Source organism: Aegilops tauschii, chromosome 7, assembly GCF_002575655.3.
Source record: "Aegilops tauschii subsp. strangulata cultivar AL8/78 chromosome 7, Aet v6.0, whole genome shotgun sequence".
NCBI classification, from domain to species: domain Eukaryota; kingdom Viridiplantae; phylum Streptophyta; class Magnoliopsida; order Poales; family Poaceae; genus Aegilops; species Aegilops tauschii.
This window is the reverse complement of record NC_053041.3, coordinates 252927548-252939788: the sequence shown is the minus strand read 5'-3', so window position 1 is coordinate 252939788 and position 12241 is coordinate 252927548. Positions and strand designations below refer to the sequence as shown.

At 44.2% G+C, this 12241-nt stretch overlaps 1 protein-coding gene, 1 non-coding gene and 1 pseudogene across 2 annotated transcripts; all 3 read right to left on the bottom strand.

The window, feature by feature from the left end:
• Positions 1–297: 297 nt before the first annotated feature.
• Positions 298–8023, bottom strand: LOC109774327 (uncharacterized). Its single transcript, XM_073503995.1, has 6 exons — positions 7892–8023; positions 3506–3853; positions 3291–3391; positions 2378–2526; positions 2121–2225; positions 298–679 (listed from the first exon to the last, which is right to left on the bottom strand). The coding sequence occupies exons 1-4, from the start codon at positions 8021–8023 to the stop codon at positions 2451–2453; spliced, it is 657 nt and encodes a 218-aa protein (XP_073360096.1). The 3' UTR covers positions 298–679; positions 2121–2225; positions 2378–2450.
• On the bottom strand, positions 1688–1768 carry LOC120970068 (small nucleolar RNA SNORD36). The gene has a single exon (XR_005764819.1). It is a non-coding gene; the product is annotated as a small nucleolar RNA SNORD36 (small nucleolar RNA).
• Positions 1868–1952, bottom strand: LOC120970070 (small nucleolar RNA SNORD36; annotated as a pseudogene).
• Positions 8024–12241: the final 4218 nt, after the last annotated feature.

Here is a 12241-nt window from a genome sequence, read left to right as displayed (position 1 = left end):
AACGACCAAAACAAAAGGTCATTGATTCAACGACCTTCTGTTTTGGTCACTAGCTGTCTGCCCAGGCCATGTCGGATCCGATGTGGCAATCTGACATGGCAAAATTGTGACCAATTGAAAATGTCGTTGATAAGATTCAGCCCAGTCCAATTCGACGCTTTACATGGGCCGAGCCCAACAATTCAGCCTATTTGTGTTTTTTTCTCATATTAATTTTGGTCAGGTAGATGGGCCAAGCCCAACATTTCAGCCTTGTTATTTTTGGGCCTAGGCCTTTTTATTTTCTTGGCCTTCACCTTTTCACAATTGGTTTTCAAGCGATTTTGTTCATTTTCCTAAATTGTTTGATTTGTGGCCTTTTTTGGGCCCAAATAGTATTTGTTTCATTTCTGATGTATCAGCAATTAATGATCTGATCCTCAAAAAACAATAAATAATCAACATTTCCAATATTTCAATCACACAAATTTTCACAAATGACGACCAAAATGAGTTATATATATATATATATATATATTACAATCATGCGATAGTTCACATCATCCAGGAATTTAGAACACCCAGGAACATCCAGGAACATCTCTGAAGTAAACACCCAGGAACATAAAACACCCAAGAAGATAAAACTAGCTACAAAGATGAAGTGTTCCCTTCTTCGAACTTCTTCAGCCTAGAGCTCCTGTAGAAGAGAGGAAATTATGTTATCATGGCTGCCAATGAAAGCAATATCTTCCAACAAAGAACAACTAGGAAAAGAATAATGAACAGAATAATAAACAGATACACAAGCAACTAGGAGCATGGATAACAGTAGTATACTGCTGTTGAGGCATTAGTATGGATAACAGAATAATGAAGTATGGATAACAGTAGCAACACTAGTATACTGCTGCTGTGGCATTAGTATAATGAACATAACTTCCTGAAGTATACTGCTGCTGCTGAAGTATACAGTTGCTGCTGCTAAGTTTGCATCAGTTTACAAATCTTATAGAATAATTTGTTTATGCCAGGAATGCATCAGTTTGTACAATACTAGAAAAGGCAAATAAAACAACAGAATTTCATAGGGCAAATAAAACGCGTTAACCTGCTGTTGTTCTACACTTCAACATGGATAATAAATCTAATAGCAATGGTTGGCGTCATCCTTGCGTTGGCTAGTTAAAACTAAGAGCAGCAGAGCAGATATGTATATTACGCAGACAAACAGGGGTGCTCCTATTGGGTTGCAACATGAAAGAGCCAGGTTTATTACTGCTAAAAAATACTTAGCGGCCACAACAAATTATTATCAAAGGAATGGCAACGAATCTAAGGGTTTATTTTTGGCAAAATATCCAAGGTTGAGAAATGCAAAAAATGCAAAATACGCCAATCTACTGTAGTTGTTTAACCATCACCACACTAACGAACATGTGTTCAAGAGAGCCGTTTGATCCAAAGAATTGAAGACAAATAAACGAAAGAGAAATGTTTCAATTCTATTCAGAAGTATAGTCCAAGCTATATCTGACTTCTGATGAAATGCATAGGTCCAGCCGATGACTACACAACAACAACTACTTCAGACATTGGCTGGAGAAATGCTTATCTTTTTTATTCTTCAACGACGTAAAAAGAAATGACAACACAGCACCAACAACAGTAGACTCTCACCCAACTAATATACTAGAACTAGATCAACCAAGCATCAGTTTTAAAAAGCTCGGTTTAAGATACTTCAACGACGTAAAATCTCAGTAGCATCTTGTAACATCATATGCTCAGCTGACAAACGATTCACATGCAACTCCTCTACATTATATCACACCAACACACAGAGCTGCATCTCTAGACGAGGAACAAAAAAACGTTGATGGCATGCTAGGCATCAGTTTTAAAAAGCTCAATTTTAGATCATCAAAGAGCGGAAAGGCCGCAGCAGTCTAAATGTTTCACATCCTCTGCCAGCACAACATCATCATCGTCATGGAAATTCCCTAAACAGTCAGCTATCCACAAAAACATAGTGACCCACATCACCAATGAGCTACTGTGAGCATGTAAGGACCAGATACTATGCAGAGCTACTAAGCAAATGGGATCGGGCGGAAGGGCAAAGAGAGGGAGGTGGCTACCTTCTCCACAGGGGAACTTTCTGGTGGTGATGTTGAGCAGCATCCTGACGGGGCCCTTGACCTTGAGCTACTTCTCCTTGGCGCCCTTCACCAGATCCGAGGTCACTGTTCAACACACGCACGCACAAACGCATCAGATCGGAGACGCACAAATCCAGCCTCATCCAACCAAGCACTAACAAACAACATGAATGATACTAACATAAGCCATATAGTAGTCTTGGAAGTGTGCAGTGAATTTTCACAGGAGTACGTACGTACAACACAGTAGAAACCTCAAGAATCATGGTGTGGAATACAATGAGGAATGTTTGTTGGGTCGAGGATGGGTCAGGTGCCCTTGATCACGACGACGGGGCAGCCCACGCTGTTGATGCAGTAGTTGCTCACACTACCCAAGAACATCCTGTTCAACCAAAGGAACCGGATCAGCTTGTTTCTTTCATACACGAAAGGTGACACCTATCATACAAGCAGGCAGGCAACTGTCCTAGAAACTTCATGATCTAAATAGATTACAAGATGAACTCCGTGAAAAAAAAATCGCTAAATGAACTGATCTAGAAGGTTACTACAGTGCTACTACATGGCTGCACTAAAGAATGTGAAGATGCAGTTCTAGATACGTAGGATTTGAATCAATTTTGGCTGTACAAGTAGAGTTCTTCACTGTGACCGTGAGAGATTTCCATGAAGCAATGCGAGTCGGTTTTCAGTAGCTACTACTAAGACAGAATGACTGAACAGTTCTATCCATGGCATTTAGTTCTATGGAAAGAAAAATGCTATGCCAAGGCGCAAATGCGCTACAGATCAAGAGAAATTTATCTATACACATGCAGTCTCATGTCTGCAGGAGCAGATGTAACACATACTCACACTGTATCAGATTCATACGCAAAATGATGTTTATATAGTAGCACAGTTCTCTGATAACCCAGTTTTGCCCAAATATTATAATGTCTCAGTAAACACGGATGATATCTGCAGTCGAATTTGGAACGAACGAATTTCACTACAGTCTACAGGTGTTGTACTGGCAAGAAAACTGATTTCAGAAACCGCAATTTCGTTTACAGTTCGCATTTGTATCAGGCAGCAAGCCAGCGCCAGAACAATCAGAAATTCAGCTCGCCAAAGCGCAGAAGACAGTGCTGGTATTTCAGTTACCTCTTGAAGGGGCCGAAAGCACCGCACCCCATGACGAGCAGATCGGCCTTGAGTTCGGCCGCCACCTCGCAGATCTTCTCCTTGGGATCCCCCACAACCACCTTCAACAGACCAACAATCCGACCCAATTTAAGCACCAATTAAGCACGAGCAGCCGGGGGAAGAGAAGAAATCAGCAATCGGAACAGAGATGTCTCGTTTAACCATCCCCTTACATTCTTATCGGAGCAAATCTTGAGCGCGTGCTCCAGGATCGCCTCCGTGATCCGCCGCTGGTGCGACTCGCTCGCCTGCGTGAACGTCGGCACCTCCGCCACACCTGCGCAACGCCGCGACCCACCGAAGAAGCGGTCCGCGACGAAGTATCGAGGTAGCCGGATGTGGATGGGGCGACGCGGATCCAGGTAGCCGGATGCAGATGGGGCGACGCGGATCCAGCTAGCCGGATGCGGATGGGGCGATGTGGATGGAGCCACTTGAGGGCGGGGAGGCGTGGTGACTCGGGCTCCTCGTCGTCGACGCAGGGGTGGAGGCCGGCCATGGTGCGGGGGCGGGGGCGGCGGCTATGGTTTTCGCGAGCGGGTGCGGGAAAGAAGGTGGGGATTGGAACAAGTTGTGGGTACGGTGGGGAGTGGGGCTGTGGGGGCGTGGGGCTACGTGGGTGAGATGGTTAGGGGGTGAGGGCTACCTTTGGATCCAGAAGCATCCCACGATGGTTGATGCATGATCGGCGTGATATGGCTATGGACCAATTACAACGCACCAAACAATCTAAAGATCTTTTGACTATATAAATTGGTCATAATTGACTACACATAAAATTTTCATTCTATTTTTCAACGCTTAAAATGAGTTTTTTTGTGAAAGACCTATCAAATATTTGTTCAAATGATGTCATATTTTGCACAAGTCTACATCTTAGGTTGGCAAACAATATTGACAAAGGGAGTTTTTATTTCTTTAATTTTCCATTTTTTGAGTGCCCAAAATAAGTTTTTTTATGAAGAACTTACCATATATTTGTTGCAAAATTGTACCAAATAAATTTTCTAAAATATTAGGCCGTATATAATGCACAACTGACCAAATGGTTGGGTGCCAAAATTTTAGATCCACCTCTCGTGAAAAAGGCAAATTTCCGCCGATTCAGCGGGAAGCAGATCAAATTTGAACTGCAGCTGCCTTATAGTTTGTTCTTTATTTTTTGAAAAAATTATTTCTAGGTACATAAGTATCTATTTAATCAGAGAAACACCAAATTTTTTCCAAGATTGAACCACTAGCTAGGAATGGTCATGCCCGCCGTTTTGACCGCATTTTGAAACGGGCGTACAAAATCCAAAAAAATCAAAATTTGGAAAACCTTCGCATTGTGTCATTATATGTGACCAAGTTACCAGGAAAAATAATAAACTTGTAATACGATAATTATTTTTAAAAAGTGTTCTCAGAAACGAGTTATCATGTGTGAAGATCAATATCTTTCAAGCCAAATGATCAATCTTATGGCCACATTCATGGCATAGTTTGTTCAAATGATCTCATATTGTGCACAAGGGTGCATCTTGGGATGACAAACAATGTTGCCTAAGGGAGTTTTCATTTTCTTTGGACGAAAAATTCATTTTCTATTTTTTGAGTGCCCAAAATGAGTTTTTTTTGTGAAGGACCTACCATATATTTGTTGCAATAATTGAGCAAATCATTTTTATAAAATAATAGTCCATATTTAATTCACAATTGACCAAATGGTTGGGTGTCAAAATATTTGATGCACCTCTCGTGAAAAAGACAAATTTCCGCTGATTCAGCACGAAGCGGGTCAAATTTGAACTGCAGCTGCCTTATAGTTTGTTCTTTACTTTTTGAAAAATCATTTCTAGGTACATAAGTATCTATTTAATCAGAGAAACACCAATTTTTTTCCAATATTGAACCACTAGCTAGGAACGGTCATGCCCGCCATTTTGACCGCATTTTGAAACGGGCGTAACAAATTGAAAAAAAATCAAAAATTTGGAAAACCTTCGCATTGTGTCATTATATGTGGCCAAGTTACCAGGAAAAATGATAAACTTGTAATATGATAATTATTCTAAAAAAGTGTTCTCAGAAACGAGCTATCATGTGTGGAGATCAATGGCTTTCAAGTCAAATGATCAATCTTATGGCCACATTCATGGCATAGTTTGTTCAAATGATCTCATATTGTGCACAAGGGTGCATCTTGGGATGGCAAACAATGTTGCCTAAGGAAGTTTTCATTTTATTTGGACGAAAAATTCATTTTCCATTTTTCGAGTGCCCAAAATGAGTTTTTTTTTGAAGGGCCTACCATATATTTGTTGCAATATTGGAACAAATCATTTTTATAAAATAATAGTCCATATTTAATGCATAATTGACCAAATGGTTGGATGTCAAAAGATTTGATGCACCTCTCGTGAAAAAGACAAATTTCCGCCCATTCAGTAGGAAGCGGGTCAAATTTGAACTGCACCTGCCTCATAGTTTGCTATTTTTTTTTTCAAAAATCATTTATAGGTACATAAGTATCTATTTAATCAGAGAAACACCAAAAAAATTCCAAGATTCAACTACTAGCTAGGAACGGTCATTCTCGCCGTTTTGACTGCATTTTCAAACGAGCATAAAAAATTAAAAAAAATTAAAAAATTGGAAAATCTTCGCATTGTGTCATTATATGTGACCAAGTTACCAGAAAAAGTAATAAACTTGTAATACGTTAATTAGTTTTAAAAAGTGTTCTCAGAAACAAGCTATCATGTGTGGAGATGTTTGACTTTCAAGCCAAATGATCAATCTTACGGCCACATTCATGGCATAGTTTGTTCAAATGATCTCATATTGTGCACAAGGGTGCATCTTGGGATGGCAAACAATGTTGCCTAAGGAAGTTTTCATTTTCTTTGGACGAAAAATTCATTTTTTATTTTTCGAGTGCCCAAAATGAGTTTTTTTGTGAAGGACCTACCATATATTTGTTGCAAAATGCTACCAGTTCATTTTTATAATATATTAGGACATGTTTAATGTACAATTGACAAAATGGTTGGTCGTCAAAAGTATTTATGCACCTCTGGTGAAAAATATAAATTTCTGCCGATTCAGTAGGAATCGGGTCAAATTTGAACTGCAGCTGCCTCATAGTTTGCTCTTTATTTTTTCCAAAAATCATTTATAGGTACATAAGTATCTATTTAATCAGAAATACATGGTGTGGTGGCGATACGTTGAGGTTTGGATGGTGGCCGAGGGCCGCAACTCCAGAGCGGGTAAACTCGCATGCCCGCTGCATGGTCACCACATGATCGTGGTGTTGCCACGCATTCCGGGCGGCCTAGGCATGTCTAGTTTGTTGGGCACTCCCCCGATAGGTGTCAGGAAGAAGAAGGCAATAGAAGAATCTCACGAGTAGACTCAATTGAGCTCAAACATGAATTAGCACCCAAGTGTTTGATTAGTGGTGGGGAAAATGCACATGGCCAATGGGCCTGAGTTTTGGCCGAGGATGATCATCTAGTAAGGACACTATCTTGGAAAATTTACAGCTGAAATGGAGGAGCCTAGGTGTCACTTGCTTTGCAACGTACCACACTGGACAGAAATATGAATGTTGAAGCTAGACTCAAATGAATGCATGGATTGATCTGAAATTTGGAGGAGGATGATAATTTGGGCATATGAAGGCACTTTAAAATTTTCATACCATTTGGATAAATAAAAATAGTACTTCCTTCAAAGTGCTCTCCACTGAACAGAAAATTGGGAAAAATGCCGAGGAAAATTGGCTAGAATAAATGAGCTAAAATTTGGGTGAGGGAGGTTCTATGGGCAGGGTCATGTCGTGGTAAATTTTCAGCAATTATAAATTAACATAAAATATAGTTGCTTCACAAACTGAAAATATCACCAGAAACAAAGATTGGATGCTGAGCTCACATGTATTGTTAGATGGGGCTCAAATTTTGTGGAGAGCTATGATTTGGGAATATAGAAGATGTGGCAAAAATTCAGCTCATTAGGATATGCCTAGATTGTACTTCCTTCACAACAGTTCGAGCTGAACAAAAACTTTGGAAATTTGCCGAGGAAGATTTACCAGGCAAATGGAGTTGAATATTGTCATGAGGCAATGATTTGGATAGTAAAGAATGCCCAATTTTTTTGGGAATTTTGGGAATGACAAAAATATAGGTTGCTTCACAACCTAGGGTGAAAATTGACACATGGACATGACACATAGGCAAAACTGATAAGGTGGCGCCTAGTCATAGCAATCCACCACAATTTACAAGGTTATGACCATCTATATTGGTCGTGATCAGCTAGAAATAAGGCAGCGGACCAGTGTTGTCTGCTTCATGACCATTTCGTGTAAGGAAATTACGACATTTCTGACCAAAATGGTCGTCATAGTTTAAGGTTTGGAGCCCCCCGAACAGCTTTCGACCAATTGGTCTCAAATGATCGTAGATTTATGACCAATTCTTTCAGGGTCACTGACAGAAGGTCACAAGTTGACATATTTCTTGTAGTGTAAAGGCGGCCACACCCGGCCAAACTCCACACCATAACACAAGCCGCTCCACATCCTCGTCTCTTCCACCACATCCGCCATGATTGCCGGCGGCAACACTCTGTGGGACAACCTTTCGATGGAGATGAACCACGAGGTGACCAGCCTTGCGGCCTCCTGGAAGAGCCGCCATGCCAGGCGGATCGAGGCCTACATGCCGGCCAGCTCGCCCGAGTTTCCGACGACGACGATGACCCCATGATGGATACAGGCTCCTACGAAACCGCACAGGAGCCCGCATCTGTGCATGTCGGCTTCACTATGGAGCAGCCGCATGCGCACTTCAACGCCGCCATGGCGGAGGAGCAGCCTGCGTCGGCGCCTATGTCGGTATTCCAGCAGGCACAGTAGGAATAGCGGTACGACCTGTTCCTCCTATAGCACCGCCGGCTAGCCAATGACCAAATCGACGGTGAGCGCGCGAGCAAGGAGGTTGTGGCGGCCATGGCCACTGCGAACCCCAACTACCTCACGGAGCAGTGTGCGATCTACAAGGCCGTCCATGTTCAAGCCGTTGCTCGCCAGGAAGCGGCTGTCGTGGGCGCAACTGCAGGCGATCGCGGACGAGAACAACGCTAGCTACGCCTCCTACGCGCCACCACTGAACTATCAGGCGCCCCGGTGGGACGACGGCGACAGCGCGGACTCCACCATTTCCATCGTGGACCTCACGTCCACCGGCGACACACAAGGCACTGACTCCTCCGAGGATTAGTAGGGCATCGGAGGCGGCATGGCCTTATGTCCATGTGTGCCCGTCCGTCTCCCGTGTTCTACTCTTCCTCGCTGGAGAGCGCTGTTGGAAATATGCCCTAGAGGCAATAATAAAATGGTTATTATTATATTTCCTTGTTCATGATAATTGTCTATTGTTCATGCTATAATTGTGTTATCCGGAAATCGTAATACATGTGTGAATACATAGACCACAACATGTCCCTATTGAGCCTCTAGTTGACTAGCTCGTTGATCAACAGATAGTCATGGTTTCCTAACTATGGACATTGGATGTCATTGATAACAGGATCACATCATTAGGAGAATGATGTGATGGACAAGACTCAATCCTAAGCATAGCACAAGATCGTGTAGTTCGTTTGCTAGAGCTTTTCCAAATGTCAAGTATCATTTCCTTGGACCATGAGATTGTGCAACTCCCGGATACCATAGGAGTGCTTTGGGTGTGCCAAACGTCACAACGTAACTGGGTGGCTATAAAGGTGCACTACGGGTATCTCCGAAAGTGTCTGTTGGGTTGGCACGAATCGAGACTGGGATTTGTCACTCCGTATGACGGAGAGGTATCTCTGGGCCCACTCGGTAATGCATCATCATAATGAGCTCATTGTGACCAAGTGTTTGGTCACGGGATCATGCATTACGGTACGAGTAAAGTGACTTGCCGGTAACGAGATTGAACAAGGTATTGGGATACCGACGATCGAATCTCGGGCAAGTAACGTACCGATTGACAAAGGGAATTGTATACGGGATTGATTGAATCCTCGACATCGTGGTTCATCCGATGAGATCATCGTTGAACATGTGGGAGCCAATATGGGTATCCAGATCCCGCTGTTGGTTATTGACCGGAGAGTCGTCTCGGTCATGTCTGCATGTCTCCCGAACCCGTAGGGTCTACACACTTAAGGTTCGGTGACGCTAGGGTTGTAGAGATACTAGTATGCGGTAACCCGAAAGTTGTTCGGAGTCCCGGATGAGATCCCAGACGTCACGAGGAGTTCCGGAATGGTCCGGAGGTGAAGAATTATATATAGGAAGTCCAGTTTCGGCCACCGGGAAAGTTTCGGGGGTCACCGGTATTGTACCGGGACCACCGGAAGGGTCCCGGGGGTCCACCGGGTGGGGCCACCTATCCCGGAGGGCCCCATGGGCTGAAGTGGGGAAGGGAACCAGCCCCTGGTGGGCTGGTGCGCCCCCCTTGTGTTGGGGAACGTAGCAATAATTCAAAATTTTCCTACGTGTCACCAAGATCAATCTAGGAGATGCTAGCAACGAGAGAGAGGGAGTGCATCTTCATACCCTTGAAGATCGCTAAGCGGAAGCGTTACAAGAACGCGGTTGATGGAGTCGTACTCGCGGCGATTCAAATCGCGGAAGATCCGATCTAGCGCCGAACGGACGGCGCCTCCGCGTTCAACACACGTACAGCCCGGGGACGTCTCCTCCTTCTTGATCCAGCAAGGGGAGAGGAGAAGTTGAGGGAGAACTCCAGCAGCACGACGGCGTGGTGGCAATGGAGCTCGTGGTTCTCCGGCAGAGCTTGGCTAAGCACTACGGAGGAGAAGGAGGAGGTGTATGAGGAGGGAGGGCTGCGCCAGGGAAGAGGTGCGGCTGCCCTCCCACCCCTCCACTATATATAGGGGCAAGGGGAGAGGGGGAGGCGCCCTAGGGTTTCCCCTAGGGGCGGCGGCCAAGCAGATTGGACCTCCCTAGGGAAAATCCTAGGGAGACTTGCCCCCCAAGCCAAGCAGGTGGAGGCTTGCCTCCCAAGCAAGGTGGAGGCGCCCCACCTCCCCAAGTAACGTGGGAAAGGGTGTGGGGGGCGCACCACCCCTTAGTGGGCTGGTTTGCCCATTCCCCTTTGGCCCATGAGGCCCTCCAACATTTGCCGGGGCTCCCGAAACACCTTTCGGTCATGCTGGCCATAGCCTGGTACCCCCGGAACACTTCCGGACTCCAATACCCTTCGTCCAATATATCGATCTTCACCGTCGGACCATTCCGGAACTCCTCGTGATGTCCGGGATCTCATCCGGGACTCCGAACAACCTTCGGTAACCACATACTATTTCCCATAACAACTCTAGCGTCATCGAACCTTAAGTGTGTAGACCCTACGGGTTCGGGAACCATGCAGACATGACCGAGACACCTCTCCGGCCAATAACCAATAGCGGGATCTGGATACCCATATTGGCTCCCACATGTTCCACGATGATCTCATCGGATGAACCACGATGTCGGGGATTCAATCAATCCCGTATACAATTCCCTTTGTCTATCGGTATGTTACTTGCCCGAGATTCGGTCGTCGGTATCCCAATACCTCATTCAATCTCGTTACCGGCAAGTCTCTTTACTCGTTCCGTAATGCATGATCCCGTGGCTAACTCCTTAGTCACATTGAGCTCATTATGATGATGCATTACCGAGTGGGCCCAGAGATACCTCTCCGTCATACGGAGTGACAAATCCCAGTCTCGATTCGTGCCAACCCAACAGACACTTTCGGAGATACCTGTAGTGCACCTTTATAGCCACCCAGTTACGTTGTGACATTTGGTACACCCAAAGCATTCCTACGGTATCCGGGAGTTGCACAATCTCATGGTCTAAGAAAACGATACTTGACATTAGAAAAGCTCTTAGGAAACGAACTACACGATCTTGTGCTATGCTTAGGATTGGGTCTTGTCCATCACATCATTCTCCTAATGATGTGATCCCATTATCGATGACATCCAATGTCCATGGTCAGGAAACCATAACCATCTATTGATCAACGAGCTAGTGAACTAGAGGCTTACTAGGGACATGTTGTGGTCTATGTATTCACACATGTATTACGGTTTCCAGTTAATACAATTATAGCATGAACAATAGACAATTGTCATGAACAAGGAAATACAATAATAACCATTTTATTATTGCCTCTAGGGCATATTTCCAACAGTCTCCCACTTGCACTAGAGTCAATAATCTAGTTCACATCACTGTGTGATTGTAATGAATCCAACACCCATGGGGTTTGTTCGTATCTCGCTTGTGAGAGAGGTTTTTAGTCAACGGGTCTGAACCTTCCATATCCGTGTGTGCTTTACAAATCTCTATGTCATCTTGTAGATGCAGCTACCACGCGCTACTTGGAGCTATTCCAAATAACTGCTCTACTATACGAATCCAGTTTACTACTCAGAGTCATCCGGATTAGTGTCAAAGTTTGCATCGACGTAACCCTTTACGACGAACTCTTTTACCACCTCCATAATCGAGAAAACTCCTTAGTCCACTAGATACTAAGGATAAGTTCGACCGCTGTCATGTGATCCATTCCCGGATCACTCTTGTACCCCTTGACTAATTCATGGCAAGGCACACTTCAGGTGCAGTACACAGCATAGCATACTGTAGAGCCTACGTCTAAAGCATAGGGGACGACCTTCGTCCTTGCTCTCTCTTCTGTCGTGGTCAGGTCTTGAGTCTTACTCAATACTCACACCTTGTAACACAGCCAAGAACTCCTTCTTTGCTGATCTATTTTGAACTCCTTCAAAATCTTGTCACAGTATGTATTCATTTGAAAGTACTATTAAGCGTTTTTGATCTA

What these genes read in the sequence shown, in the direction of transcription:
- LOC109774327 (XM_073503995.1), bottom strand. Translation starts at nt 8,023, where the DNA reads ATGGCGGCTCTTCCAGGAGGCCGCAAGGCTGGTCACCTCGTGGTTCAT. An exon ending in AGATTTGCTCCGATAAGAAT is followed by an intron (nt 3,392 to 3,505) that starts GTAAGGGGATGG and finishes GGTCTGTTGAAG; the next exon opens with GTGGTTGTGGGGGATCCCAA. An exon ending in GCTTTCGGCCCCTTCAAGAG is followed by an intron (nt 2,527 to 3,290) that starts GTAACTGAAATA and finishes TTGGTTGAACAG; the next exon opens with GATGTTCTTGGGTAGTGTGA.